The following is a 17,559-nucleotide window of genomic DNA, read 5'->3' as shown; positions in this document are numbered from 1 at the left end:
CCAGTCTGGCCCTGCTCCTTATCCTCAGGCCCAGCAGCCCTGACGCTCAGTAAACATTTGCTGAAGTAATGAAAGGATGAACGCTCTTAACTCTGCTTTACAACAGCCCTGCAAGTCTGAGATGAAACATGGACTCAGTGGTAATCCGCCCGAGGTCAGACAGCTTGTAAATGGAAAGCAGTCCAGATGAGCTAGTGCCTCAGCCGGCTCACTCCCAGGTCCTGGCTAAGACCTCAGTGACCCTCACACCAGTCTGTGGGGAGGCATCACTGCCTGCAGTTCCTGAGGGGGAAGTGTTGCTGGCAGGGCCCCACCTTCTCCCTGGGTTCTGCCTGTGCTGGGGGTTCGGGCCTCAAAAGATTTGGTGGCCCCCCAGCCCCTCCCACCTCCAGGGAGCTGAACTGATGCCTTGCTGCTTCCCAGCCCCCGGCAGGGGCAAGCACAGCCTGGGGAGGGGACTAGCTAGCATGCATTAGGGCAGAGAAAGGCAAGCACTGGGCCTGGGGACCAGAGGCCGCAGGATGTCTCAGGGAGGAAGCAGACGGCCAACCAGGGAGGCTTCCTGGAGAGACCCCCGAGAGTCCCTGGAAGCCCCTCCTAGTCCCTGGTTCACTATTTACTGTCTCCTCAGTCACAGGGTCAGTGTTGGGAGTGTTGGGCCAAACCTGGTCAACGTGACCCTGGTCCACCGCTGCTTTAGGCCTTGGTCGTTTCTGGCTCTGACGATGGTGACGGCCTCCTAACAGGCTGCAGAGCGTACGGTGTGAGCTTCGACAAGAGCTCGGCCAGAGCTGGTGCTATGCCACCAGGGACACTGGACTGCCCGTCCATGACACCGGACGTGCCTCAGAGGCTTCAGGGAGAAATGGACCGAGATTCCCCAAATCCCAGATCTGGGCTAGACATCCTACAGGGACCCTCCGTGAGGAAGCAGCCCAGATGAAAATTAAATCAGAATCAGACCTCAAAACGAGGAGATGAGCTCAAGAGAGCACAAGGGGCTGGTGCTTGGTGGGTCTGCCACGCAAAAACTGTCATCAAAGGCAACACGTTAAGCAACTGTATTTTTGTCCCTTGCTTACATTTCTCTCACCCTAAGGTTATCCACTCTTTTCTTCGTTTCATTAAAAAAAAAAATCCGTGAAGTGTCTGGAATGCATCCCGGTGTACGTCGGGGTGGGCGCTGGTTTGGTCGGACTCCCATGGGAGCCAGCTGTCACCTTTCCCTTGATTCAGGCTCTTGCTCGTCCCTCACAGAGTTCTTCCCTGCTTAACTGGAACGGCTCCCAGGAGGCACTCTGAGGAACGCTCAGCCTCTCGCTCCGCACACACCAAGGCGGTACAGCATCACGGAGCAGCCTCGGGTAGCACCTCCGCCCTGCGCTGCCCCCAGTCCCTGCCCCGCCCGTCCTGGCCAGGGAGGGCAGTGCCACTTGTGGCTCTGGAGGCTGGGAGAGACCAGGGTGACTGACCCTCTAAAACACCTTCCACTTCTTACCCAAAAGCTAGTCCTGCAGAGGATAAGGCACGGCCTTCAAGAGACAGCCAGGACCCGTGCAACCACACTGGGGTGGCCAGGGCAGGGGGTGAGAAAATGAACCAGCTGGCTTCTCTTTAGCTGGCTGGGGCCCAGGGCGGGCTGGAGAACCGCCTTAGAGGATCCAGGCTAGCTTTCTCCCTGCACCTCCGTTCAGTTATTTGTGTCACCTACGACCAGGTCTCACCTGGCAGAGGCCATCACTCTAAGCCACCTCTGAGGGGTCTTGCTCACCTTCGCATTGCAGGTGAATGAATGAGTTCATTTAACTGTCACAAGACATGCTATGAAGCAGAGGTGTCTTGATGGTACAAACGGCAGAATTAAAACCCAGAGAGGTTCAGTGACTTGCCTGAGGTCACAAAGGTGATGACGGAGCCTGAGGGCAGTGTCGCGATGCTCCTCCACCTGCCCTCCTCCCAGGTCTAACCCTGGAATCTGCACCATGACTGGGGGCGGGGGGAATAAGGAGGGAACTTTATTTAATATTAAAGTCGGGAGGGGATCAGAAGGCAGGTCGGCTTCACTTGGTAATGGTGTTCCTGCGGAGAGAAGAGGGCGTGAGGCTGCAGAGCGCCTGCGCGCCTCCCCAGCCCCACGCAAGCACCGCGAGGCCCCGTGCCCGCCCCGCCTCCCCACTCACGCGTTCATGCTCTTGCCACTGCCGCTGAGCACGATGTACGGTGTCTTCTGGGCCTTCTGCTTCTCCTGGAGCAAAGCCACGGTGCCCAGGGGCGTGTCGCTGGAGCTCATCTTCTTCAGGAGCTGCGGGGGCAGGGCGGGGCCGGTCAACACGGGTGGGAGCAGGCCTCGGCGCCTCAGCCACCCGCCACGGGTCCCAAGGCCCCCCCGCGACCCCTCAGGCACCCACCGCCTCCTCGTCCAGCTTCTTCATCCGCCGCTCCGTCTTCATCTTGCCCGAGCCCTTCCCATGGAAGCGGTGGGACAGCTGCCGGAAAGCCTGCGACGGCAGGGGGTGGGGGTGAGGGGGGTGTGGGGGAAGGACCATGTTGGAGCCGCACGGGGCGGGGGAGGGGCAGCGGCTCACCCAGCCCAGCACTAGGCCCAGGGTGGGGCGGGGTGGCTGGGAGGGGATGGGAGAAGGCCAGCGGCCCAGCACCCTCTGGGGCCCCCAGCAGAGCGGGAGGATGGACTTCGTCGGGGCACCGTGGCTGAGGCTGGGGCTGGAGTGAGGGGGCAGCACACCCAGGTTGTGTGTGGGGAAGAGTGCTGGCGGGTGGGAGACAAAGCAAAGGCAGGAGAGCGGCCACCGGCGTGCGTGCCGGAGACACAGACACCAGCAGCCCCCCGGCCGGGCCCCGGCTCTGCCTCGCGGTCCTGCCCCAGAGGCCCCCGCTCACCTCCTTGGGAGTGAGTTTCCGGCCCGTCTCGTCCACGTACTCGATCTTGACGTCAGGCCTGTAGCCGTCCTTCTCCTTGAAGTCCTGCGTGAAGCCTCGGTACTCCTCTCGCCGGCTGTACTTGTCATCGATGGCCCTGCCCGAGACGCACGGGGACTCAGTGTGAGCCGCTGCCCCCACCCCTGGCCCGGACCCCAGGCAGTGCGGCCGCGGCTGGCGCCCCACTCACATCTTGTCCTCGATGCAGTACACGGCTGACGGCAGGGACTTGTTGGGCGCCTTCACCCGGGCCACCTTCTGCACCGTTGTCTCCAGCAGCCCTGAGGACGGGGGTTATGAGACTCCAGGTTGCCCAGCACCCGCCAACAGCATGGGGCCACTGGGAGACCCTCAGAGCTGTGCTGTGGGAGTGGACGGACATCAGGCCCATTGTGTAGACAGAGGAAACGGGAGACAGGAGTCAGGTCCTTGTCGGGGGCCACTGGCCAAGTAAAAGGCAGGACTGGGATCCTAATGCCAAGGCCTCTGTGCCACAGCCTGGACTGTGTCAGCTCCCCACTCTCCTCCCTAGAGGAGACACTGAGCCTCAAAGGATGCTTTGCAGGGCAATACGTGAGCGTGGGCACTGAAAACGGGGTGATGCAGCAAGGAAAGGCCAGCCGCTACTGTGGCTGCCCCGGAACCAGGGTGCAGGGGAAGGAGCGGCTCACGGCATCAGAAACGAGGAAGAGGCAGCAGAGGGGACCAGGGGAAGCGCGCCAGCACCTGCCTCGCCTGCCCTTCCCGCCACAGCACCCAGGCCCCAGCAAGGCTGCCCCGAGCCCCTTACCTTTGTTCTGACATAGGAGCAGGGCGGCTGCCAGCCCTCTATTCACGATGGGCTCCTCGTCCAGGATGGTGGTGGAGGAGGCGGAGAACTGGGGGTGGCACAGAATGATGGGGGTGGTAAGCGGGGCACATGGGCTCTTCTGACCCTCCAACCCAATAGTCACCCCCACACTGGACTGCGGACCTTTCTATGCACTGGGCCCTGCACGACAAATCGTCTCATTTAATCCACAATAACCCCGTGAGGTTTATACACTCCATTTATGCATGAGGAGACCAAGGCTCTGAGACATGGAGGCCCCACAGCTAGGAAGGCACAGAGCTGGGCCTCCAGCCCAGCTCCTGACCCCAAGGCAGCGGGGTCTCCGCTCGTGTCCCCCTGGCCCCAGCCCCGTTCCTCCCTGTCCTCACATCTTGCTGCTGCTTCTCCTCATCCAGGTTGACTGTGCTCCAGCCAATGTTCTCCTCCCCGTCAGATTCAGAGCCGCCATTGGCCGATCGCTCCTCATCCCGTTCGAAGTCCTAGAGGACAGATGAGGCTCAGCCCAGGCAGCCCGGCCCTCAGCCGGCCCGTCCCACCTGAGCACTGGGGCTCATCACTGAGGACCGGCAGGGCCGACACTGCTGCCCACATCGCGCCCCCCCCGCCCCCCAAGAGCAGAGCAGCCCAGGGGAGTGTGTGGGCGGTGGGCTGCCGAGGACCCACCATGAGCTCTTCCTGCTCCTCCCGGTTGCCGGCCAGCCCGTAGGTGGGGATCTCCCCCAGGGTGCGGCAGAACTCGGACGTGGCGTTGAATACGATGGTCCCCTTCCGCTCCGGATCCTCCTCCTCCTCCCAGCCCCGCTGGCGAGACTCCAGCCTCCTGACGATCTCCACCACCTGAGGGAGGGAGTGGCTGTGGGCAAACCGGGAAGTTTCTGGGGTGGTGCCACAGAGACCCAGGAACCCAAGACCCTCGCTGGTGGCAGTATGACAAGCCATGCCCACTGCCCACGGCAGACCAGAACGCTCTCTACTCCTCCCTGACCCCCGATCTGCTCTGCACTCCACACTGATCTCACCAGCTCGCTTCCCTCCTCCAAAGTCATCAATGGCTCCCCACTGCCCTTTGAGTTAATATCCAAAATCCCACACGGCCCTTCATGACCGGGTGCCGACCCTTCTCCAGAGCCCCTCAGCTCACTCCTGCAGCCTCACACGCAGGCCTTCCTCCAGGGCCTGGAGCACAGCGCCAGGGCCCCTCCCACCACTCCTCTGCCACCCACTGTTCACCTGAGAAACTCCAGTTTTAGGATTCGGCATGAACATCCCTCCTCCCGGAACCCCGTCCCTGAGGCTGCAGGCTAGATGCTATGTGGACCTTCCACCTGCTTCTGGCACTGAATCCACCACCCACCCACCCTGCCTGCCCTCCCACCCACCACAGCAGACACCCGGCCCCACTCCCACCTCAAGCCACCCTACCTGGCACGGCTCCGAGGGCCCTCAGAACTCTGCTCCTGACACTACCCCCGACTGCACTCACTGTCCCCTGTATTGTGTCATTCCCACAAGCACACAGGGATGACCTAGAATCTCCCCTCTTTTATTTTTGGCTGCACAGCATGTGGGATCTTAGTTCCCCTACCAGGGATCGAACCCATGCCCCCTGCAGTGGAAGCGTGGAATCTTAACTCCTGGACCGCCAGGGAAGTCGCTCTCCCCTCTTTTAAAAACTCCTCATTGGGGGCTTCCCTGGTGGCTTAGTGGTTGAGAGTCCGCCTGCCAATGCAGGGGACACGGGTTCGAGCCCTGGCCCGGGAAGATCCCACATGCTGCGAAGCAACTAAGCCCATGCGCCACAACTACTGAGCCTGTGCTCTAGCGCCCTCAAGCCACAACTACTGAGCCCACGTGCCACAACTACTGAAGCCCGTGTGCCTAGAGCCCATGCTCTGCAACAAGAGAAGCCACCGCGATGAGAAGCCTGCACACTGCAACGAAGAGTAGCCCCTGCTCACTGCAACTAGAGAAAAGCAATGACGCAACAACAAAGACCCAAAGCAGCCAGAAACAATAAATAAATAAAATAAAATAATAAAATAAATAAATTTATTTTAAAAACTCCTCCTTGGACTTCCCTGGTGGCACAGTGGTTAAGAATCCGCCTGCTAATGAAGGGGACACGGGTTCGAACCCTGGTCTGGGAAGATCCCACATGCTGCAGGGCAACTTAAGCCCGTTTGCCACAACTACTGAGCCTGCACTCTAGAGCCCAGGAGCCACAACTACTGAGCCTGTGCGCCTACAGCCCGTGCTCCGCAACAAGAGAAGCCCCCGCAATGAAAACCCTGTGTGCAGCAACAAAAACCCGACACAGCCACAAATAAATTAAAAAAACACAACTCCTTCAATACCGCAGCCCTCCTGCTCTGCCCCCTGACAGCAAACTCCTCCGAGAAGTTTCTAGTCTCCATGTCCACTCTTGCAACCCTTTTCCTTCCATTTTATTATGTTACATTTTTAAATGAATGTCATCCTACACATAAAAGGGTTATTTATAACCCTTTATAACACATGCATATTTTTTTAAATAACCACCACCAAACAAACACCCATGTCCCCATCACCTGGCTGAGAAACATTATTAACCCCAAGTGTCTCTTCCCCACATATCTGTGGTCATGATTCACTGGCTTTCCTTTATAGTTTTACCACATAAAGACCTATCTGGGCTTCCCTGGTGGCACAGTGGTTGAGAGTCTGCCTGCCGATGCAGGGGACACGGGTTCGTGCCCCGGTCCAGGAAGATCCCACACGCCGCAGAGTGGCTGGGCCCGTGAGCCATGGCCGCTGGGCCTGTGCGTCCGGAGCCTGTGCTCCGCAACGGGAGAGGCCACAGCAGTGAGAGGCCCGCATACCGCAAAAAAGAAAAAAAAAAAAAAAGACCTATCCACGAACAGTCTGTTATTTTGTTGTGCATTTTTCAAACATTATGCAATCTGAATCATACTGTATGATTCTGACTTGTTTTTATATATATACAAATATATATAAATATATATATGTATTTTTAAATTAATCTTGACACGAGCAGCTATAGTTCATTAGCTTTTAACTACAGAATCATATTCAATGACATGATCATATCTCAATTTAGTTATCTAGTGCACCAAGGATGTTCTTTTTCTGTTACCACGAGTAACGCAGCTGAAGCAATCTGATGCAAGCATTTCTCTGGGGCACACGTGAGAGTGCGGACGGAACACACTCACTTTCACTCTGCAAGGTTCGCCAGTGTCTTCCCACTGATTAGACTCATTTACACGTCCATGAAAAGTGTGGCTAAGAATTCTGTGCTCCACATCCTCACTGACACTTGATGTTGTCAGGCTGACATTTTTGCCAAATGATGCGGGTGTGACACAGTCTGTCATGATTTCGTTTTTCTTCTTTCCTGGCCACGTGTCAAGGCATGCGGGATCCTAGTTCCCCGACCAGGGATGGAACCCATGCCCCCTGCAGTGGAAGCGCAGAGTCTTAACCACTGGACGCCAGGGAATTCTCCTTCATAATGTATTTTAAATAAAACTAAGTTTTAAAATTAAAATTAAGGGGCCTCCCTGGTGGCACAGTGGTTAAGAATCCACCTGCCAATGCAGGGGACATGGGTTCAAGCCCTGATCTGGGAAGATCCCACATGCCGCGGAGCAACTAAGCCCGTGCACCACAACTACTGAGCCTGTGCTCTAGAGCCCAGGAGCCACAACTACTGAGCCCGCGTGCCACAATTACTGAAGCCTACACGCCTAGAGCCCGTGTTCTGCAAAAAGAGATGCCACCGCAATGAGAAGCCCATGCACCACAACAGAGTAGCCACTGCTCGCCACGACTAGAAAAAGCCCACGTGCACCAACAAAGATCCAATGCAGCCAAAAATAAATAAGTAAATTTTTTTAAAAATTATAATTTTTAATTTCTAAGTAAAATGTTTGTTTTCTTCTTCATGGTTTATGCTTTACATTTATATTGTAAGAAATAATCCAGTCACATAAAAATAAATACTCTGGGCTTCCCTGGTGGCGCACTGGTTGAGAATCCTCCTGCCAATGCAGGGGACATGGGTTCATGCCCCGGTCCAGGAAGATCCCACATGCCGCGGAGCGGCTGGGCCCGTGAGCCATGGCCGCTGAGCCTGCGCGTCTGGAGCCTGTGCTCCACAACGGGAGGGGCCACAGCGGTGAGAGGCCCGCGTACCACAAAAAAAAAAAAAAAAAAAAAAACAAACCAAATACTCTATGATTCTACTTATAGGAGGTCCCTAGAGGAGTCAAGGTCATAGAGACAGACAGTAGAATGGTGGTTGCCAGAAGCTGGGGAGAGGGGAGAATGGGGAGTTAGTGTTTAATGGGGACAGAGTCTCAGCTTTACAAGGTGAAGAGAGTTATGGGGATGGATGGCGGTGACGGCTGCACACAAGGTGAATATACTTAATACCACAGACCATACACCTAAAAATGGGTAGGATGGTAAATCTTATGTGTATTTTAACACAAGAAAAAAAAAGAAAAAAGAATCTCTACCACGAAATCATAAACTTTGGCCTCAAATATTAAGTTTTTACTTTTAAGTTCTTAATCTAAGTGAAACTGCATAAGGTGTGAAGTACAAACTCAATTTCACATTTTTCCCAAATAGGTAACTGACTGTCCCACCACCACTTATCGAGCTGAGCACCTTTCACACTGGGACACCACGTGTCCTAGCTCAATAGTCTGTTTCTGGGTCCCTGTATTCAATCTCAGCTCTATTAGTCCACAGTTATGCCAATATCATGCTGCTTCAATTACAACTTTCTAAAAAGACCTGACATCTGTTACAGCAAATCCCACCACGTTATTATTCCAAAGCGTCTTGGCTATTTTGGTCCCTTTGATCTTCCATGTAAATTTTAGAAATCACCTTGCCAGCTTCCACAAAAATCTCTATTGGGATTTCTGCTGGAACAGCATTTAATCTATAAATTAATCTGAGGAGATAGACATCTTTACAACATTAGTGGTTTCCATTAACATGGCTGTTACGGAGTGAAATGCGTCCCCCCAAAATTTGTATGTTGAAGCCCTCATCTCCAGTGTGGCTGTATTTGGAGACAGGGCCTTTAAGGAGATAATAAAGGTCAAATGAGGTCATAAGGGTAGGCCCTAATCCAACAGGCTAGTGTCCTTATAAGAAGGAAAGACGTCAGGGAGTAACATACAAAGACCACGTGAGGACACAGTGAGAAGATGGCCATCTGCAAGGCAAGGAGAGAGGCCTGAAGAGAAAGCAAACCTGCCACACCTTGATCTTGGACTTCCAGCCTCCAGAAGTGTTAGAATAAATTGCTGTTGTTTCAGCCACCCGGCCTGGAGTATTCTGTTACGGTAGCCCCTCAGTAACTAAAACAACACGTCTTGTTTAATGCTTTTCGAAAACGGACTATAATTTTCCCCATATAGATCTTACAAATCATTCATTCCTTTTTATTTTGTTGCTATGCTAATTACTCCTTTCCCACATTGCCTTGTCTTGCTTATCCACATTACTTCACCATCTATATTGCTATACTGCTTTCATAAATGGTCTTTTTAAAAATTACATTTTCTACCTATTGCTGGTGTACAGAAACACAATCAACGTTCACCTATTAACCTTGCGTCCAGCAACCTTGTTAAAGCCTGCATGACCTGGTCCCCATTTCCCACCACCCCACAGAGCTGACCTTAAGAGGGGGGAATCAGTGACCTCCGTGCTGCCCGATCCCAAGGTCAGTTCCCGTCCTCCTGATATCCAAACTCTGCGGAGCGTGCGCCACAGCTGCTCACACCCTTCCACTCCAGACCTTTCCTCACATGGCTTCTAGGACGGCACCCTCTCCTCTTTACCCTCCTCGCTTGGAGCCCTACGTTCTCTTCCTTATCTATACTCACTCTCCTGGTGATTCCATCCAGTCCTCTGGTTTTAAATCCCAGCTACACAGACTTCCATGCTTATATCTCTCATCTCAGCCTCTCCCCTGAAGTTCAAAGTCATATCCAACTGCCTACTCAATATCAATCACCTCCAATAAGGAGGCACCTCAAAGCTAACTAAACCAAAAGGAAACACTTGCTTTTCTTCCCCACCTGTTCCTCCCCCCCTAGTCTTCCCCATCTCAGTAAACGGCCCAACCAGTAGAAAACCCAATCACGATTAATCCCACTGGGCCACATAACCTTTACAATCCTTTCAGCTGTACACTCTGGGACACTCGCACATAATTTTTAAATATTAACGCTATTCCACATTAACTATGAAAGAGAAAAACTTCCCTCAACTCGCGCCCCCTTCAAGCTACTGCCCCATTTCCCCATCCTCTATTAGAGTGGGGTTGGGCAAACTGGGGCCCACCGCCTGTCCTCGTAAAGCAAGCTGTATTGGCGCGCAGCCATGCCCACTGGCTACACTGGCAGAGCAGGGAGAGCACCTGAGCAGCTGCTGTCAAGATCTAAGCCTCAGACGTTTACTCTCTGGCCCTTTAACAAAAAAGCGCTCACGCTCCTGCGCTGAGGGATCATCCCAAGCTGCTGCCCTCACCTCCTTGAGTCCCATCTCTCCTCAATCCTCTAGAAGCTACTGTCTCTGCCAGGGCACTGTCTCCACTGGTGCCAAATCTGACTTGCCCCTCAGCAGTGTTAGATGACGCCACCCTCCCTCTCCTCGAAACCCCTCCTCGGCTTCAGGGAGGCCTCACTCTTGTGGCTCCCCTCCTACGCTACCCCACACGGTAGGCACCCCAGGTTGGCTGCTGCAGCCTCTGTCTCCAGCCCCACTTTCTCCCTCGGTGGGAGGTGCAGGGTTACAAGTGTGGGCTCTGGAATCAAGCTGTGCAAATCCCAGCTCGGCCACTTACCAGTCATGTAACCTTGGGCAACTTGCCTAACGCCTCTGTGCCTCAGTTTCCTCATCTGTAAAATGGAGATAACAGAACCTTCCTCATAGGGTGTTGCTGTGAGAATTAAATGAAGCAACACATAAAGCACTTAAGCAGTGCCCGGCACGTCTCAGTGTCCAGCGAGGGTCAGCGATGACCACAGCCTCAAGGCCCCGCTGACCTCTCCGCCTCAGCTCACACCACCAGCCCTTCATTCTGTTCCAGCCTACCTGGTCCTCCAACGTTCTAAGGTCATTTATCCTAAGGACATCTGCTGTCCCCAGGGCCTGAACGTCTGTCTACACTACCTCCACACTGAATCTGTGCAAGATTGGCTCCTTTGTGTCATTTCAGTCTCAGCTCAAATGTCACCCCGAAAGGTCTTCCCTGAACACCCGAACCAAGAGACCAACCCTCCGGTGACTCCTGTCTCGTCTGCTCAGCTCTTGTCACTATCAGAAATTACTGTTTGCTCATGTTCACAAGTTAACCACCACTTCTGCCTCCATGAAAGGCATAGGGGCCCTTGGCTGTCCTGCTCTCCAGTGACTCCCCAGCCCTGGGACAACGCCTCACGCGCAGTAAGGCATGCAACACACACTCCAGAAGGAAAGAAGGGAGGGAAAGATCCAACCACTAAAGCATCCCCTAGTGAAGATGCTGCAGAAACGTAAAAGTCTACCAATAACACCATATGAAACAGAGAATGCAAACTGAAATGCAGGTGCTGCCTACGATGGCGCGGGAGCACGTGCTCCTAAGGACAGGCCACTACAGACACACCTGTCACCGAGGGGCCCAGCGCCCGCCCACATCTCAGGAGCCCCCCTACCTTCTCACCGCTGTCCCGCAGCTGCTGTAGCTGCCGCAGGCGGCGCCCCTTCTCCAGCTGCTTCTGCAGCTCCAGCTCCGCCTCATCCTCCTCCAGCACCTCGGGTGACCCAGACCATGGTGCTCTGCCCTCCTCTGGTGGAAACACGGGAGATGCCGGCTCAGATCACTTCCAGGGGCCCTGGGCTCCTGTCCCTGCTTTTCTGCCCCTGCCCCCAATTCCCCCTCTGCCCTCCCACCCCCCGAAACGGGCTGCCTGGGCCCTCACCCCCATCGCTGATGTCCATGTTCTCCACGCGGGTGTCATCTGACTGCAAGGGCTGAGACACAGGCTCCTTCTCCCCCTCCTCCTGGGCCTCCTCGTCTGCCTGGGGCACTCGGCGCCGACCCCGGCCCCGCAGTCTGTGCGGAGAGGCCTCTGCGTGAGCCCTGGCCCCGGGACTGGCTCAGTGCCGACACCGACCCCTGTCCCCACGCCCACCTGGAACCGAAGTCCTCATCTTGAGTCTGGTCCCCAAGGGGCAGCAGGTCATCAGCCTGTATTACCACCTCCTTCTCCTTCTTGCGGATCTTCTTCACCCTCCGCTTGGTCTTTTTAAAGGTCACCTGAAGGGGAAAGGGAAAAAGAGAAACGTGAAGGCGGGGGTGGCGGTGGGGAAGGCAGGCAGCACCAGCCCATGACAGTGAACGCTGCCTTAGCGTTACTCCGCGCCGGCTGCGGTCCTACGCAGTTCACGTACACGGGCAAGACATGCGGTGTGGGTGATTATCCTCCCGCCAGTGAGATGAGGAAAACCGAGGCACAGAGAGATTATGTATCTTGTCCAAAGTCACCTAGCCCCTAAGCAGGAGAGCCGGGATTGTGAATCCCAGGAGTCTGGCTCCAGAGACTTGCTCATAACCACAGAGCCAAACAAGCTACGGAGCCAGCGGTCTACCTGCGAATTCACACAGCCATCCCAAAGGCGACAGCCACGCGCAGCTATAACATGACCACTTACCAATCACCACCAATCAGCCCCCAAGAGCTGGCTCCCGTCATCCCCACTTCAGATGGGCGCCTGGTACCTACATCACTCACCCCAGGCACAGGCTGGCTAAGCGGCAGGGTCTGAACACCAATTCAGGGCCACCTGGCTCACGGTCCTTGTTCTGTCTACACCAACTGCCTGCCCACAGCTCCTCCTCGGGGCTGCCAATTACCGTGCATCCACAGGGACCAAGCACCGCGCGATCACCTGATCCCCCTCCTTAGCTCATTCTGGTAGCCTGTGACCTCCGAGGGGAGGGAGGGTCACCACCCTAGTCACAAGTGCGGGTGGAGGCCTCGGGGCTCACCATCTCCTCGGGCGTGAGGTACTCGGAGGCGAGCCGGGGCCCGGCTGCGCTCAGGGACTGAGCCTGCAGCCGCAGCTTGGCCCGGATCTCTTCCAGCTCCCGTTCCCGGAGGCCATCGGCCACGCCGCCCTGCTCCAGACGGAAGGACTGCAGCCGCTCACCCTCGAGCTCCTCATCGTACTTGGACAGGACAGAGCGCGGTTTTCGCTGCAAGACAAGAAGTACAGGTTAGGACCCAACCAGCTCCTGAAAAGCCACAGAGCCACCGTCTCCGCCCGGAGCCCACGCTGCCGCCTGCCTGTGCCAAGTCATCCACGCTCTCGTTCTCCGCGTACGGCAGGTAATCAGGCTTCTTCTTGCGCAGCTCCACATTTTTCTCTGCCCGCTCCTTATCCAGCAGGTTCACGTTCACCAACACATCCTCCTCCTCCTGCAGCACTCCTGGAGCCAGGGCGGAAGCAGTGGCCGGTCACACTCACCCTCGACTCGGCAGTGCCTGTGGCCCTAGCCAGAGCACCCCAGTTCAACCCACCTTTGTCCTTGAGGGTGAGGATGACAGTCTCCCCCTCTTGGAAGGAGTCAATGGCATGCTCCACGGTGAGACCCTGCAGGTCTCGGGCACTGTACAGGTCCTAGAAGGGAGACAGAAGGTCCAGCCGGGTCAGGAGCCCGACCCACCAAGCCCTGGGATCCCACCACCAAGGACAGCACCCCCGACCTCCCTCCCCCCGGGCTGAACCCCAGTGCCACCCCCCAGCTGCTGCAGCTTCACCTGCCGTCTCTGCCCGAACTCCTCCTCCACCAGGGTGCTGACACCAAACTCTTGGTCCATCTCCTCCAGCAGCTTGGCCTATGGGACAGGGAGGGGGGTGACCTATGACCTTAGGCTGTTCAGGATCAGCAGAAGATGCAAGACCATACTAAATGTGAGTGCAAAAAGCACAGGACCCGCAGGCAAGCTGCCGAAAATCCAGCGCAGGCTCTACTGACCACTCCCACTGCTCTGAGCCCAGCCTCACCTGCCCAGGGTCCATGTTCTGCCTCACCAGCCGCTCAGGCCACCAGAGGCACTGAACGACACCCCAGCTCCCAGCACCTCACCCTCCTCTCTGCCAAGTCCTTCTCCTTCTGAAGCTGCCGGGTCCTCTCGATCCAGGCTGCAGTGTCATCCAGCCAGGGGTCATCCTCCCCCAGGGCCTTTATCTTCCTGAAAAAGGAAGACAGTGAAGCTCTGGGAGCCAGCTCCTGCTCCCCCCACCCCAACTCCAGAGCTCCTTGGCGCCTCCTCGGGCCCTCCGCCTGCCTGCCCAGCTGGGACCCTCACCCCAGCTTTTGGTTCAGGAGGCGCTTTTCTTTGGCAGCCGCCAGCTTCTCTCGTAGCTCTTCTCGCTGTCGCAAGGCCATGGGATTGATGACATCGGCGGTCACGGGCTCCTCCTTGGTGCCCGCCTCTGGAAGGGAGGCCCAGGCGTGAGGCTATGCCTGCCCAAGGCTGGTGGGAGAGGAGGGAGCCACTCACGCTGCCCCCGTCCAGCTCAGGGGGCCAGAGGGGCCAGGGGTGGGGGAAGAATCCATGCCTCCCTACTCCCATGCGACCCCACCCTCCCATGTCTCCCCACAGCACAACGGGACCCTCCATGCCTTCCAAAGCCCCTCTGATCATACTTCAAAAACAAAACAAAATGAGAAAACCAGCATCTGCACAGCCCAGATCCGTTTGCAGGAACTGTGCACATCTCTCGGCCCATCTAATGCTACCTCACAGCCAGACTGAGGCTGCGACGCCAACTGCTCAAACTACAAGCAACAGCTGAGTCCCAGATCCGCATCACAACAGCAAGAAGGGCGCCGCGCCCACTGCCGGCACACACACAGGACCGCTGAATGGTGCTGAACCTGTGCCCACTTTCTTCAAAGACCCCTTCAGATGGCCTCTCTCCTTGGCCCCAAATGTCCTCCCTTCCCCGACCCTCAGCCCCACACTCACCCTTCTTGACGGCATTGACCTCCAAGGGTTTCAGCCCCAACTTTGCCCGGAGTTTACTGAGGGCAAGAGATACAAGTGTTAGAAGCTGTCAAAGGAAGAGCAGCACCGAATGCATTTCTGGACAGACAGAGTAAACACGTGAGGGGACTGAGTGGTCCTAAGGGTCCCAAACCTAGGGCCTGACCCAGCATTGGGAAGAGCACTGGCCTCCCAATCAGGCGGAAGGCCTGGCCTGCCTCTAACCAGTGAAATGCCATCCTTCCTCTTGGGTCTTAAGTGCCCACTTCTGTAACTCAAATGGCTGGCTAAGATAATTTATGTGGCAATTTTCAACTTCAATCAGAACGTGTTACTGTGCGAAAGCCACCCGAAACAGCTGCCCCTGAAACTGCTTGTAACAAAACACAGAAACATAAAGGAGACGGTACTTACTTGGTCTCCTCGATGCTGAGTGACGAGGCATCGCCTGAGGTGGCTTTGGAGCTGGCAGCTAGAACAGGAAGCAGCAAGGCTCAGGAGCCGAACACAGGGCCTGCAGCCACAGCCTTGGCTCCAGCTGCAGGGACGAAGACGAGAGGCCCTCACCGGCACCTGGGTCTCCTTCCTCCTCCCCAGGAGCTCCTTCTACCTGAGTCCCAGGCTCTGAGAATGCCACCTCTCCTCACACCTTCCTTTCCTGATCCAAAAGGTTCAGCTCTTTACGTCCTTCACTTTGCCGCCTCTTCGCTTTTGTACATCCTGTATTTTCAACCTGCACTGCCCTCTCTGGCCTCACCCTGGTTAACAAAATCCTATGCGAATACAACAATGAAATGCCCCTTCCTTCGTGGAGTCCTGTTCGATTACTGATCAGCATGAACTGCTCTCCCCTGCACTGCATAGCACGGTCAGTCATTTCTGGGTCTGTTTCTCCTCACAGGGCAGGAACCACCTTGGCAGCATAACTGTGTCCTCTGTGTAATTCGTGCAATCAAGAAACACACTTATTGGTACCTGTTCTATGATGATATCAGGGTCACAGAGATAAAGGGGCATTTCGGACCTCCTCCACCCACCTCACAAACAGCAAATATCTTCACCGAACACCAGAGACGGCAGCCCGACTCCATCAGGTGGAGCTGCCCCAACCAGCTGCCACCACGTGCTCACCCTTCCAGAAGGCCCAACTCACAACCTACCTCTTTCCCTCTTTCCCTTTTATCCCACCTGGACCCTGAATCCCAACCCTTCCAGGCTCTCTCCAAGGTCACCGGCCTCCTTAATTCAAAATCCCATGGATTCTTTTCAGCTCTGGTTTTCACCTGATCTCCTGTGGTGTGACATTGTTGATCACTCCCACAGATCCCATGACACAAGATTCTACGGTTTTCCTGCTTTGGGGGATAGCCTACCTCCTTCTTCTAGCCTCCTGCTCTGCCTACTACTAAAACATTGACATTTCTCAGGTTCTACTCCCAACCCTGGCTTCTCATTCCTCAGTCTCTCAGAGGACTTCATTTGCCACCTAAACTCTCATGATTCCCCAATTGCTCTATCTGGCCCAAATGCTGGGTTGCTCCATGCACATCAAATGCAACACTGTCCAGAAGTGAATTCGTTGTCTCCCTCCAAAAATCTGCTTCTCTTCCAAACTCCTCAAGTTCAGTCGACAGCGCTCCCACCCACCTAATCGCTCAAGCCAAACTTCAAGGAGCATCCTCAATTCCTTCTTCTCCTTCCCGTCCTCTTCCAAGTGCTAAGCTCTGTCACATCGTCCTCCGAAACACCTTTCCAATCTCCTCTCCATCCCACTGCTGCTGCCTTGGTGCAGGCGTCAGCCTTCACCTCACCTCCAATCTTCACTGCCCTTGACCCAGTTCTCAACACAATGATCTTTGCAAAATATGAATATGATCAACTCACTCCTCAGCTCAAATTCATGGCTCCCTACTACTCTCAAGACAAAGTTCAAGTTTCTTAACAGGGCCTATCTCACAGCCTCGTGTCTCTGCTGTGAACTCTACACAACTTGCGCAAAATCAGGTTTTATGTTGCCTCTGCACGTGCTGGCACCACTTCATTCACTCATTCAACACACTTAGAGAGGACCTAAAATATGCCAATTGAGGAAAACAGAGAAAATTTCTATCCTCACGGAGTTTAACAGAGGAAGACAACTTCTAATCCCAAATAACCACAGGAAAACCCTTTAAAGTACTGACGAAGAGAGCCTGGCGATGCCTTGGCCTGGTGTGCTCGGCCTCCATACCCAGAGCCCACCACCCGCAGACAGCCCCCCCGTCGCCCCGCCCCCTGCACAGGCCCCGCCCCTCACCGGCCTCGTAGCCGTCCTCCCGCTTCTCCCGCTTCACCCGCCGCTCGGAGGGCTCTGGCTGGCTGCGCTCCCGCCCGTGCGCGCCGCTGCGGGCCTCAGCTTCGGCCCCGCGCCGCCCGCTCCCGCGCTCGCTCCCACGCTCTCGGCTTCGCTTCCGTCGTTCGCCGCCGCTGCTGCCGCCGCCGCTGCTCCGGTGCTTGTGTTTTTTGTGCTCCCGGTGCCGAGGCGGCTGCTCGGTGGCGCCCCCGGTGCCGGCCGCTGCCGTGGTCCCGGCCGCCTCCTTCTCCCCACGGTGCTTCTTTGACGACCCCATGGTGGGATGTCCACCCCAAGCCCGGCTGCCGCCGAGCCCCGACAACGCAAAATGGGAACACTTCCGGGTCGCCCGACAGCCGGTGTCGTATTGCCGGAAATCAAGAGCGGCTGCT

At 55.8% G+C, this 17,559-nt stretch overlaps 1 protein-coding gene across 1 annotated transcript; it reads right to left on the bottom strand.

Moving 5' to 3' along the window:
* Nucleotides 1-1,046: 1,046 nt before the first annotated feature.
* On the bottom strand, nucleotides 1,047-17,546 carry SART1 (spliceosome associated factor 1, recruiter of U4/U6.U5 tri-snRNP). Its single transcript, XM_059070037.2, has 20 exons — nucleotides 17,132-17,546; nucleotides 15,250-15,307; nucleotides 14,818-14,873; nucleotides 14,155-14,281; nucleotides 13,932-14,037; nucleotides 13,603-13,680; nucleotides 13,363-13,462; nucleotides 13,129-13,271; nucleotides 12,831-13,037; nucleotides 11,974-12,098; nucleotides 11,761-11,894; nucleotides 11,494-11,627; nucleotides 4,433-4,606; nucleotides 4,138-4,248; nucleotides 3,728-3,815; nucleotides 3,128-3,218; nucleotides 2,899-3,034; nucleotides 2,409-2,498; nucleotides 2,181-2,302; nucleotides 1,047-2,079 (listed from the first exon to the last, which is right to left on the bottom strand). Exons 1-20 carry the CDS (start codon nucleotides 17,442-17,444, stop codon nucleotides 2,061-2,063), a joined length of 2,412 nt encoding a protein of 803 aa, XP_058926020.1. The 5' UTR covers nucleotides 17,445-17,546; the 3' UTR covers nucleotides 1,047-2,060.
* Nucleotides 17,547-17,559: the final 13 nt, after the last annotated feature.

Source organism: Kogia breviceps, chromosome 7, assembly GCF_026419965.1.
Source record: "Kogia breviceps isolate mKogBre1 chromosome 7, mKogBre1 haplotype 1, whole genome shotgun sequence".
In the NCBI taxonomy this organism is placed as follows: Eukaryota; Metazoa; Chordata; class Mammalia; order Artiodactyla; family Physeteridae; genus Kogia; species Kogia breviceps.
Note: the sequence above shows the minus strand (reverse complement) of the source record. Positions and strands in the feature narration are given on the sequence as shown.

What these genes read in the sequence shown, in the direction of transcription:
- SART1 (XM_059070037.2), bottom strand. Translation starts at nt 17,444, where the DNA reads ATGGGGTCGTCAAAGAAGCACCGTGGGGAGAAGGAGGCGGCCGGGACC. An exon ending in CTCAGCATCGAGGAGACCAA is followed by an intron (nt 14,874 to 15,249) that starts GTAAGTACCGTC and finishes TCTTGCCCTCAG; the next exon opens with TAAACTCCGGGCAAAGTTGG. An exon ending in TGCGGGACAGCGGTGAGAAG is followed by an intron (nt 4,607 to 11,493) that starts GTAGGGGGGCTC and finishes TCCCTCCCTCAG; the next exon opens with GTGGTGGAGATCGTCAGGAG.